An 18,489-nucleotide genomic window follows, 5' to 3' on the forward strand; every position below is an offset into this window, starting at 1 on the left:
AATCCAACATGTAATAGGTCTTAAGAGAATTACAAGAATCGTCTTTTCAGATATTGTTACTTACAAACCTGTTTTCAAGTAAGTGTTATGAAGGATTGAGAAATTTATAAGTTTGAGAATTCTTGGTCTAATTTTGGGGGATTGAGAAAATAAAGGAAAAAAAATGACCAAATTTATAAATACAAACACTAAATAGTATTTCTTGGTTTACTATAGGAGGTTTGAGAAAAGAAAAAAAAGAATATATATATATATATATAGACAAATCGCTAGTAACGAAATTTAAACACGAATAAGGTCTTATGAAGATGCAATGTATTAACCAACCAACCACAAAAACGTTTTTGTTCAATAAATTAAACTAACTTACAATTGTCAGGTTTGAGAAAGAGTGGAAAATAGACAAAAACAATGCTAACAAGATTCGTACTTGAGTCGAGTATAGAAAAGCACATCAAATTTACTAACCAGCAACACCACCTTTTTGGTTTCTAGTAAGAAGAATAAGTTTCTCTCGCATCTCCTTCACATCACACTCGCTCTTGTTAAAATACCATAAAACATATTATTAGAAGCTCTTTGGTATTGGAACATTTGCTATAATCTTATTTTCACACCACAAATAAAGCCATAGAACCATTAATTTTAACGTGAAGAGAGAGAAAAGAAACAATATGCAAACCTTTAAAAGAAATAATTTATAAAATCATTATCACACAATCTTATACGTAAATTAAGGCAATTTACGTATGATTTACAATGAGTCAAAATAAGAATACACGATACATGTTTAAATTTCTATCATCTTGAAACAAAAAATTAATAAAACAATTTCTTTCATTGACTCACTATACCTTGATATTTTGATAAGCTATGGTGAATGAGAGGCTGAGTTAACAGTGTCACGACTTAGTGACACCTCGACTCCCTCTATGTCGTGAATCATTTTCACGACATCGTCCATAGTAGGCCGTTGATCAGGTGCATTTGAGGTACACGCTAAAGCAATGTTCAACAAGGCCACAATTTCTTCTTCGATATCTTTGTACCTCATTAGCTCCAAATCAAAGAGCTCTGCGGTCCATTCTTCTCTCACGACCGACCGGACCCACCTAGGTAGATCTAGAACCCCACTATTGTCCAAAGCTGGACATTTTCCTGTTAAAACTTCCATCAAAAGGACTCCAAAAGAATAAACATCAGATTTCTGAGTGGATTTGCGGTTGTTTGTCGATAATAGTTCTGGTGCACGATAGCCAACGGATCGTGGGGCACCAGTTAGTGGGGTAATAGCGGAGTGGCCTACATCGGATATGCATGCATTACCAGACTTGTCAAGGAGTATATTTGTGGATTTGATATTGCCGTGTGTTAGTTTGAGGGAAGAGTTCGACGTGTGAATAAATGCCAAGCCTCTAGCTGCTCCAGCAACTATCTTTAGTCGTGTCGACCAATCCAACGGTGTTCGTCCTGGTCCTCTATTTCCTGTAACATAGGAAACAATATATACATGTTAAGTACTTAAGTAGATGTCTATATGTTACATAATAATTGGAATAAATAAGACATGCTTATTCGTCATATGCGTGATTTTCATAGCGTGCGGCACATTGTATTAGAGCATGTGACCCGACCAGGCTCGAACCAAAAATCTAAAAGTGCTAGACATCATTTAACAAAATTAATAAAAAGTATAAAGTAAACGAGATACGACGTTGCTAATACAAAAGAGTAGGGTGGGGTCATATAAAGAAAAAGAATTAGATGAGGGATTATAGTACAAAAAGAATGACTTGATCATACAACAAACAATAAAACAAGTTTGTTTGCTGTCTGGTCCCTCGAATATGTTCTAATAATAATAATAATAATAATAAAAAGATAAGTTATGCATTAAATTTTAAAGTTAGTTAATATATATTTTCAAAATATTTAATTTACTTGAGAATTGAAAACAATTAATTTCACTTGATAATGAACATTAATTTCACAACCTACTTCTGACTTACGTTCTTTTACTTTAATTGACCTAACATGTTTTCCTGTTTTTGGTCCTAAGCTTCAATTCAACGCAAAAATCTATATCATTATATTATTTAAGAAAATATTACAAATTTGTTTAATAGCAAGAACATAAAAATCACCATCATGAACAACTAATTAACAAGGACAATAACCAGTCACTTTCATTTCCAAAAAATATATCTTAGATTCCTTTTCTGTATAATAAAAATTGCATGGTTTTAAAAATATGTGTTAAGTGTCTATTTTTTTTGTCATATTAAATAAACAAATAAATAGAGTTATAATATGATTTTTTGACCACTTTTATCACTCTTTGTAACTCATATTATATTATATATACAAACTAGTATGTATGAGTGCATTATATATGATGCTTGAACATACCCTAAAGAAATATGTAACATGCTTTTCTTTGTTTTTTTGTTATATAAATTTGATACCAATTTTATACTAAGGATAAAATTTTAAAGGTGGGAGTCAACTTACCATGAAGAAGCCAAAACAGATTGCCATTAGTCATGTACTCATACACAAGCAATTTCTCATCTTTAGCAAAATAATAAGCCTTCAAACTAACAATATTAGGATGCCTTAACCTCCCTAGAACCTCCATAAGTTGTTCGAACTCGCGCTTACCGCCAATCGCCACCTCCTTTAACCGCTTCACCGCCACCACATTACCATCATCCAACAACGCCTTGTATGCGGTCCCTAACCCACCTTTACCCAACATCTCCGCGGATGCCCTCAGCAAATCCTCCAACTCAAACTGCCTCGTCCCATCAAAAAAGACCATTTTACCCTTCTCGAATGAACTACCCGTCGAACTCGGATACACCAACTTCTCCGACTTTTGACCATTGTTTTTCTCATCACTCGATTCACCAGAGAAATAACAATATAAAAGTAACGAAACCAACGCCAATACCAAAACATCTCCAATTATTATTCCAATAATAGCCAGGGTGCTGATTTTACCACCACTGTGGCTATTCCCAGACTTTTTTCTAGGAACATCCGCAGTGGAAGATAAAGCACTAGGGGTTGCTGACACAACCGGAGATGCTGGAGAAGGCATCTTGGGTTGCGCACATTCCATAACTGGAAACCCACATAAAACAAAATTATTCCTGAACACTGATTCAGGAAATCCAGACAGACTGTCTGGAATTTTCCCAGAAACATTATTCATCGAAATATTAAAATCCCTTAAATTCGGCAACTTCAAAAATTCAATAGAACCCGAAATGTGATTCCCCTCGAGGCGTAAAGTCAACAGAAGAGTCAAACGATTAACAGTATCAGGAATATTTCCGGATATGTTATTATAGGAAAGATCAAGACGAAATAAAGACGGTAACATGGGCGGGAACTCGCCCGAGAGATGGTTATGGGACAAGAAAAGAAGTCTTAAGTGAGTGAGATTGGATAAGTTGGGGACATGACCATTAAGTTGGTTATGTTTTAATGACAAGACACGAAGTTTAACTAGCAAAGCGAGTGAGTCGAATGGGCCTTGTAGGTTAAGGTTTTCGAGTACAAGTCCCGTGACTCGGTTATGGTGACATGACACACCTAAGAAGTGTTGGCATGGGTTTGATGAGTTAGTATTGGTCCATGATAGGAGTTTGTGGGAGATATCTGACAACGATTTAAAAGCGAGTAATGCAGGGAGGTCCGGGTGGGCGGCGTGGAGGACGGAGAGGTGGATGAAGAGGAGGAAGAGGGTGGAGTAATGTGGTGGTGTGTGCATTGTTATGGTGGATGTTGAGTTGAAGTGGTGTTATATTATAAGGTGATGAAGCATTGTTGTCTTATCTTGTTGCATTGGAGGTTTTTGTGTTCCTTTTAATTGGTTTACAAATGTTTTCGAGTGCATATAAATATATACCGTATAAATAATAATAATAATAATAAAAATATTATTATTATTATTATTATTTTTATTATTATGAGGAATATCTGATTTGTTGTTTCTTTATGAAATATACCTCTTAAATCAATATTGACTTTCTAAAATGAACTTGAATACTTTTTCAACAAAAAAATATGTAAGAAGATACATGTTTACGAAATTGAAATTTTAAGCTATCAAAACTACATGAAATGAAATGGTATATACATACATAAAATAGATGTAAAAACACATGACAGTATAAAAGTTAAAAATATTTGAAAATATAAACCGTTCGGTTCAGTTAATCAAGTGTACAAAACCATTCGGTTAAATCGGTTAATTTTAGTTCACTTTTGTTAGTTTGCTGTTCACTTTTAATTAAAGATTCAGTTATTGCTCACCTCTAAAATCAACCAATTAATGGCTTAAAATAAGTATGTCCCACATGACTCCATCAGTAATATGATATAATATATATATTTTTTTAACTTGTTAGTAATATCACAATATGATTATTGAGAGCTAAATATATGAGTTCATGCATCTTTCACCCAAAATTTTTACTGCACTTATTATTGTTTTATGTGTTAGAATTTTTTAGAGTTAAGTGTCATTTTAGTATCTGTAGTTTGACCAACTTCGCAATTTTAATACTTATTTTTTATTTTGTGTAAATGGCTAACTTAGTTTTAAAGAACTTGCATTTTTAATATTTTTTTTCTAACCCCGTCTATTTTTTCCGTTAAGTCAGGGATAATTTGGTAACTTTTTATTTTCTTTGTTTTTTTTCTTTTAAACGCTTATATCTTGTAAACACTAAATTCTTAAATCATAACATCAAAATCCAAATCCTAAATCCCCGAGCCCTTTCTCCATATGATGTTTGTATATTTACGATATTTGGGCATTTAGGATTTGGATTTTGATGATATGATTTGAGGATTTAGTGTTTAAAAGATATAAGCGTTTAAAAGAAAAGAAGAAAACAAAGAAAATAACGAAGTTACCAACTTATTCCTGACTTAACGGAAAAAAGAGACGGAATTAGAAAAAAAGTACTAAAAATGCAAGCTTTTTGAAAGTGAGGTAGTCATTTGCACAAAATAAAGAATAGGTACAAAAATTACGTAGTTGACCAAACCACATGTACTAAAATAGCACTTAACTCGAATTTTTTATTAAGATAATATATATAACACATTAAAATTAAGCATATGTATAACTACTTCTGCACCAGAAATTATATCAACTCACAAGAAATTAAACATATATTATATCCATTTAGATATATCATATATGTTATATTGAATATTTGAACAATCTTCCTTTTTTCTTTTCCCTTTTTCTTTTCCATTCCATGAATAATATCTTGTCCCGTGTCCAAATACCTTTCTTGAAATCAGCAAAGTATAAGTCATATGAAAATAAAAACAAACTTGTATATGACTCTTCTTCGTTACTAAGCTTTCAACCATTTTTTTTGCTTTTGGCATATATTGGGTTTGTTGCATGTATTGAAATTTTGAAATTAGGGTTTACCCTAGAGCTTTTTTGAAATTAGGTTTGCGAGTTTTTGAAAAACCAAATGAGACGTTACTGCGAATTAAAACATAATCACGTTTATACAAGCCAAAACAATCAAACTGTGGTTTGAGTTTATAACTAAAATCAACAACAGATGTAACTTAATATGTTTTGTTTTGCATCAATTAAGTTTATAAAAGATTAAAAAAACGTCTCGATGATGCTTAGTGGTGAAGCGAGATAAAATTCCACATGGTGAATGAGATGATAGAGATGACTATATGAAAGATTGAGTAAACACGTGTTCAAGTCGGATTTTTTAGTTTAGTAATAAACTAAAGAACTAAATAAATATAGTTAAAATAAATATTTATATATTTAATCTTTCTAGAATATTAGAGGTACCTCAAAAAAAAATCACAAATCACATTAGATAAAAAAAATTAATCAAATTACTCCGTAAAAACAACAAAAGTAAATGGAAAATTATACGTGCATACAAGCTTTGATGAAAAAGTTTTTAATCGTAACCCTAAAAGGCTAACACGTCTTATAAGATAATATATATATATATATATATATATATATATATATATATATATATATATAACAAATCCAGCAAGGGCTCTAACCTACAATATCACCGTTATGAGCGGTACATTTCCACCAATCAGGCTATAAACCCCTACGGATCTCTACATGTAATTCATTCATTTCGGGAAGTGCTAACGAGAAAAGGAGGCCTTTGCTCTGTCTGTTTCTTCAAGTCCTCAGGAATGACTGAAAAAAAAATATAAATATCTTTTTTATTTAGACAAATAAAGAATTCTATTTACACGAATTAACTTATATCATCTAAAAATCTTAATTATAACCGAGTTAAACAAAAAAAACAACTTCAATTTTATTAGTAAAATTGTGAATATATATACAATATTTTTAACATTTCTTATTGGAGTGAGAGTGACACATCGAGCTGGCATCCTAAAGACACAAACCAACCAACAGCCACATGTATAGCAATACTACGTAGCAGCCCAATTTATGATATGTTTGGTTTTTTGATGATGGGCAGCTTTCATGTTTACTCTTCCTATGTGGGGTTACATTACAACTAGAATTAATATTGTGTTTATCTCACCCATGTGCTTTCAAAGATCATTTAAACATTTGTTACTAATTTCTATGAGTAAATACAAAAAAAAAGACCATGTGTATTTATTTCTATATATTTAATTTAACCATATAGTGGTCATTTTCGTTACAAATAATAATATGCTTCATGTTGTGGAGAAGCTAGAATATTAATTGAGTTAAAGTAATTGTATCAACTATCAAGGTTTGGTTTTTAGTTATAACATGAATTAAAGTTTTCGGTTCGGTTTGGTTTGCTTCATGAACCATATTGAAATGTCATATTATTGTTTTTAACTTTTTTGTCCGGTCTGGTTTTGAAAACATTGTTTTAACTTTAGCATATTCTTTTAATAATTAATACACAATGAAAACATCGTTGATTGGTTGGATTCCGCTAGATGGTTGAAAAAGAAAAAAGACGTGGCCGAAGCGATTGTCTTTACTACTTGGTGGTTCATTTGGAGAACTCGAAACGAGGTTATTTCATAGTATAGTTGATACAAACCCTTAAATTATACGGGGAGCGATGCTTCGTTGATTGATGAGCTATTGAGCTTGAAGACTCAACACTTTAACAAACTTTATACGGGATAGAAAATGACTCAGCTTACAAAGTGCATATCTTTAGGCCTAGAGCGACGAATCGAGTCAGGGGACTAGATGCATCACTTAGAGCCATGATTTTGAACGCGGAGATTTTTTTTTCTTACTTTTGAAGCAAAAAACTATTTTTGTTCCTTTTATAAAAGCACGCAGGTATTTTATTTGAGTAATTTACTCATTTATATAGATACCGGTTTATAAATTTTGTGTTACTTTTAATTCATTGGAAAATTGAAATCATTAAAAGCAATATAAAACTCATAGGACTGTACTTGCATCTTAAAGATATTTCATATCGTTTTTACGATCAATTTGATGTCAGGTTTCAACTTACTGAAATCCTATAAGGTAAATCTAACCACCTAATCCTCGAAAACCCTCAAAACCTAATGGAGATATCGGGTTTGTGATACATTTTTACAATCGGTGACAAAACAAACGTTATGTATTTACATAATAAAGGTCACATTATAGTATACTATAGATATTCATTGTACATGAATATCAAAAGAATATCTATCTATGAATCATTGATCAATCAAAAAACCAAAGAATTTTCGGATTCAAAATCGTTACTACTAATCAAAGAATTAAACTACTTTGATTCCACTTGGTCGTTTTCCTTCCATTGCGTCTTTTTTATCACGACAACCAACACATAGAAATGGACCTTGCCACGGGGTTGAGCTCGTGGAGAATATCGAACCAGCATGCACCGATATACCTTCACTCGCAGCTAGATCAACTTGACACACCGCACATGTAAACATTCCTGATGTAGTCGAAGCGCGTGTCTCATTGTTCCCCAATCTACAAGTTTTTAAACAAAATCAAAATTAACTCTAGAGTCTAAAAAATGTCTAAAACAAACATTTTGCCTTCTGTCTTGATGTAAACATTATATTTTATTATCAAATAAAATTTTTAATTCAATGAGAGTAAAATTATCTCAAGTCTCAAAAGAAAAATATAGGCTTTCTATAATTCCACTTTATTTTTATATTGTTAAATTATTTAAAACTTTTTAATAAAAAACAAAAATATAGATTCTTAAGTAGTAACTGAAAATTCGGTTCAACCATCGATACTGTTACGCGAAAAGATGTGTAGATGTAATTAATCATGTTAAAAGATGTTACAGCCTGTAAAAAATAAATCAAAAGCAGAATATATATATATATATATATATATATATACGCTAAAATATGATTAGTCGACTTCAAGTCTAGTAATTAAATAAGGGATTAGCTAAACAAACATAACTGATCCACACACCACTGACGTGTCATATGGCCCATATGACACGCAAGTAGGTCATACAGGCCATATAACATGTTTGACTGACACACGTTGACTGATATGAACCCTGATAAAGTCATACGGCCTGTATAGCTATTTTGCACCCTATCATATGGGCCAGTATGACAACATATGTCCCGTGTGACATTATACGAACCATATGATGTGACACAGGCATGATGTACACTTTAAATCTGTGAAATTTATTGAATAAAAAAAAAGACTAAACTAACCTTTCTGCAAGCATTGCTGAACCTTCTTCAAACAGTTCCTCAACATTACATACAACTGACAGTTTTTTGGATAGTTTACTAGCCGAACCACCGCGGAACTTGGTTCTGAACAGCAATGACCGGAGTTTGCTCTGCGTTTTTCGGGGAGGAGAAGGTGGCAGCAATGAGTTTTCGGGCGGGACTATATCCACAACTATGCATGTTGTATCATCTTTCAGTCCCCTTGTTCTTAAGGCTTCCTGAAGTAATAATATTATTAGAAATTGTTGCATTTTGCACATAACATTTGTAATAATAAAACTAGAGTGAACTGCGGTTTTCGGTTTTCGTCCATGTGGTTTGTCCAAATCTACGGTTTTAGTCCAATAGTTTAAAATTTGCGATTTTCGTCCATGTGGTTTCATTTCACTTGCAACTAAGTCATGCCCACTAACCCCATTAAGTCTTGTCATTAAACCCATTAGCGTGCCCCTTACGTGAGGGACAGTTTTGTCCTTTTTTTCCCAATTACATACCATCACCTCCCGTGAGGGTGATTGTGAATTATGGTTGGGGTTTATTTGGGGAGAAAAAGGACAAAACTGCCCTTCATGGGAGGGACACACTGATGAGTTTAACGACTAGAATTAACGGGGTTAGTGAGGTCGTTTAATTGCAAGTGAAATAAAATCACAAGAACAAACCACAGGGACGAAAATCGCATTTTTCTCATAAAACTATGTATAGGAATTTAGTTACCTTGACTACTTGTCTAGCTGCAAGTTCAGAAGGCAAACCGCGACAACATTGAGCAGCAGTTTCAGTTGATAAAGAATCCCAAATGCCATCAGAAGCAATTATAAGCCTTCCACCACCATTTGAAAGCTAAAAATGTTACAAAATGTGAATTATAAATTTATAATTAGTTACAAATTATTAGGGGTGTTCAGTATTCAGCCCACGGGCCAAGTATGCTTGTAAACAAACCGAACAAGCACAAACGAAGCATATTCGTGTTCGTTTGTTTAAATTTAACTGAAGAAAGATGAACGAATATAACTGAGCTAAGAACTATACTATCTCATTAAACATCGAATATCCTTAAGATGCTAGCCAGTGAAAAAGAATACTAGTTAAAGTAATGTGAAAAACAATATATCGGGCCTAAAATGTTATAAAACTCGATTAAATGGTACGCCAAAAAAAATTTAAATGAATAATATTGAACGTAAATTGACAAACTTAAACAAATGTAAGCTAAAGAACATAAATGAATTTAAACAAACAAACATAAACATATTTAAATAAACGAACATTCACGACATAAAAGAATGATCGACATATATGTTCATAACTCTTAAGAAAAGGGCTGGTTAAGTAACGGGCCAAATTGCATTCGGGTTCAAACATGTCATTATTAGTATGTGTAAAACTGCGTGAGGTCAGGTTGGGTTGACTCGTAAGCACTTTTGTCCATTATCGAGATAATCAATAATAATCTAAATCTTTGAATAAAGCGCATTAATAGGCCTGTATGACATCAAACAACAACTCAAGTCGACTCATTTAATAAGTTATTTACCTTAACTTGCTTAACGTACGGTATAGGAACAATGAATTCGCCAACGTCCATATCACCAATGGATCTAGAAAGACATAATCCACCAGGCCAACACCGAAGCGGTCCAATCTGTAACATTTTCAACAAAATCCATCACAAATCAAACAAATCATCCATAAAACTGTCATACTTTGACTTTTAAAAAGGTCAAACCTCAGGACCACCAACAACACTAAGCCTCCCTACTTCACCTCCACTAGCCGTTACTCGTTCCCTCCTAAAAAAATCGTTTTAAATAAAAAAAACCCGGGAATTTTAAAAAAGATAACTTTTTACTCACTCTTCGGTGTTTTCTTCAAGACGATGGTCAACGGTCAACACGGACACAACTCCTTCTGGTGTATCGAGAATGCAGCGAGAGTCCCCAACTGAAGCAACTGTCACGGTCCATTTATCGACAATTACAAATGTTGCAGTTGTTCCTTAAGTTAATCCTGGTCAAAAAGTCAAACAAAAGTTTAGTCTTGAGATTTTAGTCATTAGACAAATTTATTTATTTTGTGTAATAAATTAATACCTTTGTTTTGGAACTGTTTATCAGTCTTGACAAAACCAGACACTAAAGCTCTAGGTAACGCTTGAAGCCACTCGCCATGGTTAAGACCGTGCGGTATCGCATCCAAAACATGGTTTAAAAGATTGTCACGCGAATATATTGCAGCTGCATCCCCATTGTGACCATCAAAAATCTGAAATTTTATTGTCATGTAAAGATTAAAAATATATTCTAGTTGATACAATGATACTTTCTTCAGTCTATTAAAGATTCGACTGAGTGCTTGTTAAATGACTAAAATGCCCCTAAACGAACTAGTTGATTCATCAATAGCAGTGTTTTGTGTAATGATCAATGGGAAAAGTAATCATCTTTTCCTATATACAAACACACAAGACTAGTTATCTATTCTTTAAAAAACAAAATTATCTGGTAATGCAATTAGGCTTGTAAATGGACCAAACGTTTAGTGAACCGTTTGGCAGGAATTTCATTCATGTTCGTTCGTTCATTTATGATCATTCGTTTATGTTCATTTATAGTTGTTCATTTGTATAACTCTTCATTCTAATTTGTATTAATATTAGTAGTCGAGCGGTGGGATGGAGACTAGTGATTAATCAGGGTTAATCTGCGCCAAGTTGGGATTTTTTACAACTATGGTTCATCATCATTGTACTCGGTGTATCCCACCGATAGCAAAGCTATGGTAGGGTCTGAGGAGGGTAAGATGTAGACAGCCTTACCTCTACCCCGTAGGAATAGAGAGGCTGCTTCCGGTGAGACCCCTGGCTCGATAGTAGTTTTGCATCAAGCCTTGGACATAAGGCACATAACACTCAACCATTGGGACACAGGCTGATTGGTGCATGTACCCTTGTCTTTCGGCCACCAACGCCACCACATGATGCATGATTAACCTTCCACCACTTTTAACGTTATTTTCACGAAATTAGTAAAATAACGTCAAAATTAGTGCAATTTCACTTTTGCCCGCGCGATGGCCCAAACTTATATAAACTATATGTGTGCGCCGCATTGCAACTTAATTCAATATGATTATAATCACAATATACAATAATACAACTAAAAGTCAAATAATTACAAAATCAATACTAGAAAAACTGAAAAATTCCAAAACCAAAACCGAACGGTTTCCAAAAAAACTCAAAAAACAAAATTTTGATTTTTGTTCAGTTTTAACCCAAACGGACTTGTACACAATCCTAGTTGGTTTAGTTATTCATATATGTTCATTTTTATTTATTTACATTCATTTTTGTACATTTATGTTCATAAACTGTTCATTTAGGATATCAACAAACAAACATAAACAAACACAAACAAACACGAACACGTTCATTTTCTTAACGGACAAACAACTCACCCCGAAAACCGAAAAACACGAAGAACCATCCCCATGCACTCTATAACAATCCGTCTTCATCATGAAACAATCTTCACCTCTCCTCGACTGAGCCGCAGACCCGTATTTCACATTCGGGTTCTCCTTATTCTCATTTCTCAACTCCCTACTCATTAATGCAGCTAATGACACATAACCAGGATCATGATGTGAATGCTTCTCCATAATAATAATAATAATAATAATAATAATAATAATAATAATAATAATAATATTTAAGAAATGGGTTTCATGTATTAATGTATATATGATGCAGGAAAGTTGTTAATATGGTTATATTGACAATATATATATGTATGTATATACATATGAATATGAATATGAAGAGAAGAAAGTATAATTAACAACGCGGATTGAGTTAAGTTAAAGTTAACGCGGATTGAGAGACAAGTGACAGCTATGAATACCGAAATCAAAGGCTATAATTATTGTTGAAAAAATATATATATATATATTATTTATATATATATTATAGATATATAAGCTGTATATGTATTGGAGACAGAGAATTTGGAGACCCATGATCTAACAATGGAAAGATATATTCTAAGAGATTGCTAAGATATTCACTTTATTAATATTTATTTATTTATTTATTTTTATTTCTTTCTTTCTGTGTGATGTGATAATGATTGGATAAATAAAGGAATAAAAAACTAAAAATGAAAAATGAAAAAAAATATTTTTAATTTTTAAAATTATTACTTCTCTCTCTCGTTAATTTAATTTTATTTTCTCATTTTTGTTGACGGGTAATTTCTCAAACCGTGCTAAACGATAATTGAGATTCCTGGGTTTGAGATTTTGATGTTGATAGCTCGTTTTCTGTTAGCATGTTTGGAATTAAATTTGAAAAATTGCTTATTGCATTATTTGAATTTTCAAAAAATCAGGATATGAGGCTTTTAGAAAACTGTTTTTTAACCTTTTAAAAAGCTAAAATAAAAGAAATTTTTGTGATTGCCAAACACTATTAACTTATTGGCTTTTTGAAAAAAAAAAAACAATAAACTAATAAGGTGTTTTTAAACTCAACCTCAAACATGTTCTAAATCTATAAGGAAGCATATCAATGATGTCTTTATGTCACTCATTTGAATAATTTGGTTTCCGTAATAGCAAACATATTGGGTTGGTGAGTTTCTCATAACCGGCTTTATTTACGTACCAGTTGAGTGAATAGGGAAATGATAACACGTCTATCAATGAAACAAATGATATTAGGGAAATGATGTGACTGATTTAATAACGGTAATCAAGTCCATTCAATTACAGTTAAAACCCCTCTTTACTAATCCCTAACTTTATATTTAATAAACCAGTTATTGAGCTGAAGATCTCGTCAGAAGCAACATCTCTAATCCTACAAGGTAGAGGTAAAAGGTTGTCTACATCTTACTAATCTCACCCTACCATAACCGAGTACATAAGTTAACTAAACACTTACAAAATTCTATAAATACTGAAATTCATCCCTCATCTATGTATGTTTACACAATTCACCAAAAAAAAATTACTATCACACACATTACAATAACATCTTCACATGATCTCTACACTATCAGTTAACAAAGCACCTTGACAATTACTTCTGGTCATGATCACTTAAAAACTGTACCACACATGGATACACTTCCTCCACAGCCTACATTGTCACACTTGATTAATTAAACTATTATGATTTAAATAAACAAAAAACTTATAGTATGAAAACACTTGATTAATTAAATTATATCATCTAACAAAAAAAAATTTAAAAATAGTATGAAACTATGAATGATGAGTTCAAGAGACAATACCAATCTACCCCCAACCAAATCATAATGTGCATAATGTGGGCCATCTGCTTCACCAAAAAGTTTATAGGTAACCAACTTCTCAGGAATCACTTTCACTGTTTCTGTTCATTCAATCAAACATAACTTATTATCAAAAACCAATGTTGTAAAAATCACTAGTCTGTCAGTGAGGTAAAAATCACTAGCCTGACAGTGAGGCGAGAACTAACGATTAATCGGGATAAATCGGATCGGATTTAAATGTATAACTTTCAGTTTTATATACACACACATTTTTATATGTAATTTTCAGTTTTATACATACACAAACAAATTTTGGCCGGAAATTGGCTGGAATATTGCTGGAAACCGTTGATTTTTGCTAGAATCTCGCCAGAAACTGCTGATTTTGGACAGAATATCGCTCTGGAAACCGCTGATTTTGGCCAAAACCTCATCAAAAAAAATCGATTAAGTCCGATTAATCCTGATTTTGGTCGGATTTTACCATTGACCGATTAATTGGCTGATTAGCCAAAATTAATCAGGGAAGTGGGGACTAGCGATTAATCGGGGATTAATCGACACCCAGTCGGGATTTTTGCGACACTGAATTCATAAAAACTAATACTTCTATACTGAAGAATATACGGTCTAAGACGATATTAACATACCGCGTACAGCTTCAGGAGGACATATTGCATCCCGATCACCTGCAACCGCCAGAACCGGGACATTGATTTTGTGAATATGATCTTTGTAAAAGAATGTCCCACTTCTGTCAGATAAACCGTGTTCTCTAAGCGCGGATGCAAGTTGTAACAATAATTTAGTAGGTATGGTACCTACAACAAATTTAAACAAAAAAATCATAAATAGATGGATTTAAATTTTTTATCAAATAAAGAAATTATCACTTACAAAAGCTATTTAAAATGAGTTTCTTTAATAAATCCGGATGCATCATGTCTCGCGCGGATATCATATAATTAAGCCATGATAAAACATAAGGAGGGTATGTTGTAAGAGGATAAGAAGCAGTTAACATTGTCCCTAAAGGAATAATTGGCAAATTTAAAGCTTGTGCAGGATCAACCTGTGTATGATATAAATAAAACGATAAATAAATAAATATTAATCTAATTATATTTTTTTCACAACATAAAAACATGTTCTTACAAGAGGTAGTAATAATTTCAGTGTTGAGTTAGAGGACGCGTAGTCGAGTGAAGACGCCAAAGTAACAATCGCAGCCAACCCCGGATCCTTTCCTTCATAACCTTTATCACATAACCGGAAAAAAAAATCGACTTTTTTAAGGGACATGATCTTCATACACCACCCTCATGCTAACTGTACAGGCATATAGGCATGCATGACTGACAAGTGTACAGAGAGGACAAAAAAACAACTTTTTCATCCTATACGGCCAGTATAGCCATGAGCCGTATAGGTCTTCAACTGCTCGTATAGAGCCTGATACAAACTGACACAACTCAGGTTCTAAACGGCCCGTATAGGCGAAAAGTGGTGTTTGAAGATCCTATGCCCTTTTAATATATCAAAATAATAATAATAATAATAATAATAAGGCGACGAATGTATAATTTTACCGTATCGTGATAGCATCGAATATAGTAAAACGCCACCCATGGAGTGTCCAACTGCAACTAGTTTGCCATCTTCGGGTTGAGTATACGCCTTTATATATGCTATCTGCATTTAGTATGCAAGTATGGTATTTTTAGTATGATCAATATATATTCTATATATTCTAATGTATGAATTCAAGTTACATCACCGCAGCAGGAACGTCTTCTTCAAGGTGATGATCAAAATCCCAATCGAATTTACCAGCCATGTCGATTTGTTTTTGTATATCTTCCATGATCATGGTCAAATGTTCTTGCACGTCAAACAATGGGGACGAAACTGAGCGTTGACCTTCATCGACAATATCAACTAGCCTTTGACTCAAATCCGTTATTTGACTCGCAACACTTGAATCATGTTTCACTTGCAGTAAACTCGAAAGGCTTTTTGTTATCTCATTGAACCGCTCGGCTAGAGAAGAATGTTGTACCAATTTCGACATTTGGTCAAACAGTTGACTAGAAACTAGTCTTGGTTGACTTTGACTAACAAAGTCAGATGCTTTATGCGATAAGGTTGTTAAGGTTTCAGTTAACTTGGTGACGGTAACCGATTCTGGAAATACAGTTGGTAATGCAGGCGGTTGGTGGTTAGTTATAACCGTAGCTGATTCTGTTGGGGCGGTTACGTTATTGTTAGAAGGTTGTTCGGTGAATTGCGCATTTTGTGCTCCTGATGCAGATGCAGCTTCCATTTGATCAGATATTTCATGAGCTGATTTCTCGATATGTTTACGGTTTTTGGCTTCCATGCTTAAGCCAGATCCTCGAACCTCGAGAATCCACGTGTCGAATCCGTGTTCGCTCATATGACGAGCGAACGAAGACTGAAAATAAAAAAAATTAAACTAACTGATGTGTATATGCTAGGAAGAAGAGATGCATGAACTCACCTCCGGTGAGAGATCGTATGCTACCGCATTTGTTCCCACTCCTGATAACAACAACAGCGGATGCTTTCTCGGTTTCGCCTAAAAATAACATAATAATCAGTGTTGTAAAAATCGTGATTAGGCGCCGATTAATCAAAAATCAGAGGGCTACCAATTCGATTTCAGCTAATCGGCCCCTAAAGCGTTACCAGTTAAAATTGGTTAAATTCGGGTCAAAATCGATCAAAACTTTTTAAGTATTTGATAAATTATACTTTTTTTCTTATTTAAAAACAAACCCTGTAACATTTCAATAATAATAGTGTTTAACATAAGACAAACGAGCAACAAGCTGCGACACTAGCTCTTTTTAAATTTCAAAAAACTCAATCTTGTTTTGAAAAATATAAAAACAATTGAATTTTTATAATCCAATATGACACATTAGCCAATAATAATCCATACTATCAATTTGACCACCCGTGACAGTTACAAAGGCAATCCCAGTAAAATTATAATTTTACAATAAATTTCAGTAAAATTATAATTTTACAATCGATTTATATTTGATTTCCACCCGATTATTGCTTGTATATTTTCTCAACTAGTACTTAGGGGGGTGTTTGGGATTGCTTATTTTACCTCCTTATGACATAACTTATAAGGTGTTTGGGAAAATTAAAGATTGTGAATGTATAAGTCATAAGTTACAACTTTGTAACTTATAACTTAAGTCTTATTAAGATTTGCATAAATAATAAGGATTATGATATAACTTATAAGGTGTTTGGGAAAATTAAAATTGTGAGTGTATAAGTCATAAGTTACAACTTTGTAACTTATAACTTAAGTCTTATATAAGATTTGCATAAATAATAAGGATTATGATATAACTTATAAGGTGTTTGGGAAAATTAAAAATTTTGAGTGTATAAGTCATAAGTTACAACTTTGTAACTTATAACTTATGACTTATAAGTGGCGAAGTTTGGGCTTAGTCACGGGGGTGACCGAAGTCACATACTCAAAAATTTTCGGGTCGACGATTCGGTTCGTATTGGTGATTCGGGTCGGGTCAGATCAAACAATATGACATTTATATATCTAATTTTTCTTCATTTATTCAAACAATTGTTCTTACAATAAAAAAACAAAATAGTTTTTTAACCAACAAAGACCTAAAATATTCAAGATGATGCGAGAGAAAGGGTGAGTAGGGATAAAAAAATTCGGTATTGATACCGGTACCTGTACCGAAATCGGTACAGATTTGGTACCGTCGGTACCGAAAGATACCAAAGTTTTGAATTTTGGTACCGGTATATCTCAAATTTTACTTTCAATACCGGTATCGAACCGAATATTTTGGTATCAGTACCATCACCGGTACGGTAGTGATCTCATCTCTAAGGGTGAATACCTAGAAGAATAATTGCAAAGACCTAAAATATTTATAAAAACAAATCTTTTACTATTCGACTACTATTTTGTAACTTTTATTTATAAATATTACGAGGTTTAAGAAAAAAACCAAACGATGCGGTATTATATTTAAAAAAATCAATAGTGACCGGTAGCATTTTGGAAATATACATCGGGGGTGACCGCGCTTAATACCTATAAAAATTTTCGAGAAAAATTATTAAATTTACCCTGCTAACGGAAAAAACGGCAGTGGCCGGGGCCACCCCCGGTCCCCACATAGCTTCGCCCATGCTTATATAAGACTTGCATAAATAATAAGGATTATGATATAACTTATAAGATGTTTGGAAAAATTAAAATTTGTGAGTGTATAAGTCGTAATTATAACTTTGAAACTTATAATTTTTGACTTATATAAGACTTAAATAAATAATAAGGAAGTTAAATAAGAAATCCCATTATCCCAAGCAACCCCTTAATCATCATTGTGAGCAGAATCGAGTTAAAAACAAACGTAAGTCA

The 18,489-nt window shown here is 33.0% G+C and overlaps 2 protein-coding genes and 1 pseudogene across 3 annotated transcripts; all 3 read right to left on the reverse strand.

The window, feature by feature from the left end:
* Positions 1-683: 683 nt before the first annotated feature.
* LOC143568970 (putative leucine-rich repeat receptor-like protein kinase At1g68400) lies at positions 684-3,797 on the reverse strand. Its single transcript, XM_077054992.1, has 2 exons — positions 2,512-3,797; positions 684-1,485 (listed from the first exon to the last, which is right to left on the reverse strand). The coding sequence occupies exons 1-2, from the start codon at positions 3,776-3,778 to the stop codon at positions 872-874; spliced, it is 1,881 nt and encodes a 626-aa protein (XP_076911107.1). The 5' UTR covers positions 3,779-3,797; the 3' UTR covers positions 684-871.
* Positions 3,798-7,622: 3,825 nt separating this feature from the next.
* Positions 7,623-12,492, reverse strand: LOC143568972 (putative protein phosphatase 2C 15; annotated as a pseudogene). The gene is made up of 8 exons (XR_013141656.1): positions 12,202-12,492; positions 10,836-11,007; positions 10,599-10,752; positions 10,472-10,535; positions 10,280-10,387; positions 9,457-9,582; positions 8,719-8,957; positions 7,623-7,996 (listed from the first exon to the last, which is right to left on the reverse strand). The product of XR_013141656.1 is annotated as a putative protein phosphatase 2C 15 (transcript).
* Positions 12,493-13,689: 1,197 nt separating this feature from the next.
* On the reverse strand, positions 13,690-16,653 carry LOC143568971 (uncharacterized). The gene is made up of 8 exons (XM_077054993.1): positions 16,564-16,653; positions 15,820-16,497; positions 15,632-15,734; positions 15,198-15,298; positions 14,940-15,114; positions 14,693-14,863; positions 14,040-14,140; positions 13,690-13,885 (listed from the first exon to the last, which is right to left on the reverse strand). The coding sequence occupies exons 2-8, from the start codon at positions 16,477-16,479 to the stop codon at positions 13,826-13,828; spliced, it is 1,371 nt and encodes a 456-aa protein (XP_076911108.1). The 5' UTR covers positions 16,480-16,497; positions 16,564-16,653; the 3' UTR covers positions 13,690-13,825.
* Between the last annotated feature and the right edge of the window lie 1,836 nt (positions 16,654-18,489).

The sequence above is a fragment of the Bidens hawaiensis genome, unplaced genomic scaffold, assembly GCF_021521415.1.
Source record: "Bidens hawaiensis isolate Kalapana, Puna unplaced genomic scaffold, B.hawaiensis_p1.1 tig00024267_1, whole genome shotgun sequence".
In the NCBI taxonomy this organism is placed as follows: Eukaryota; Viridiplantae; Streptophyta; class Magnoliopsida; order Asterales; family Asteraceae; genus Bidens; species Bidens hawaiensis.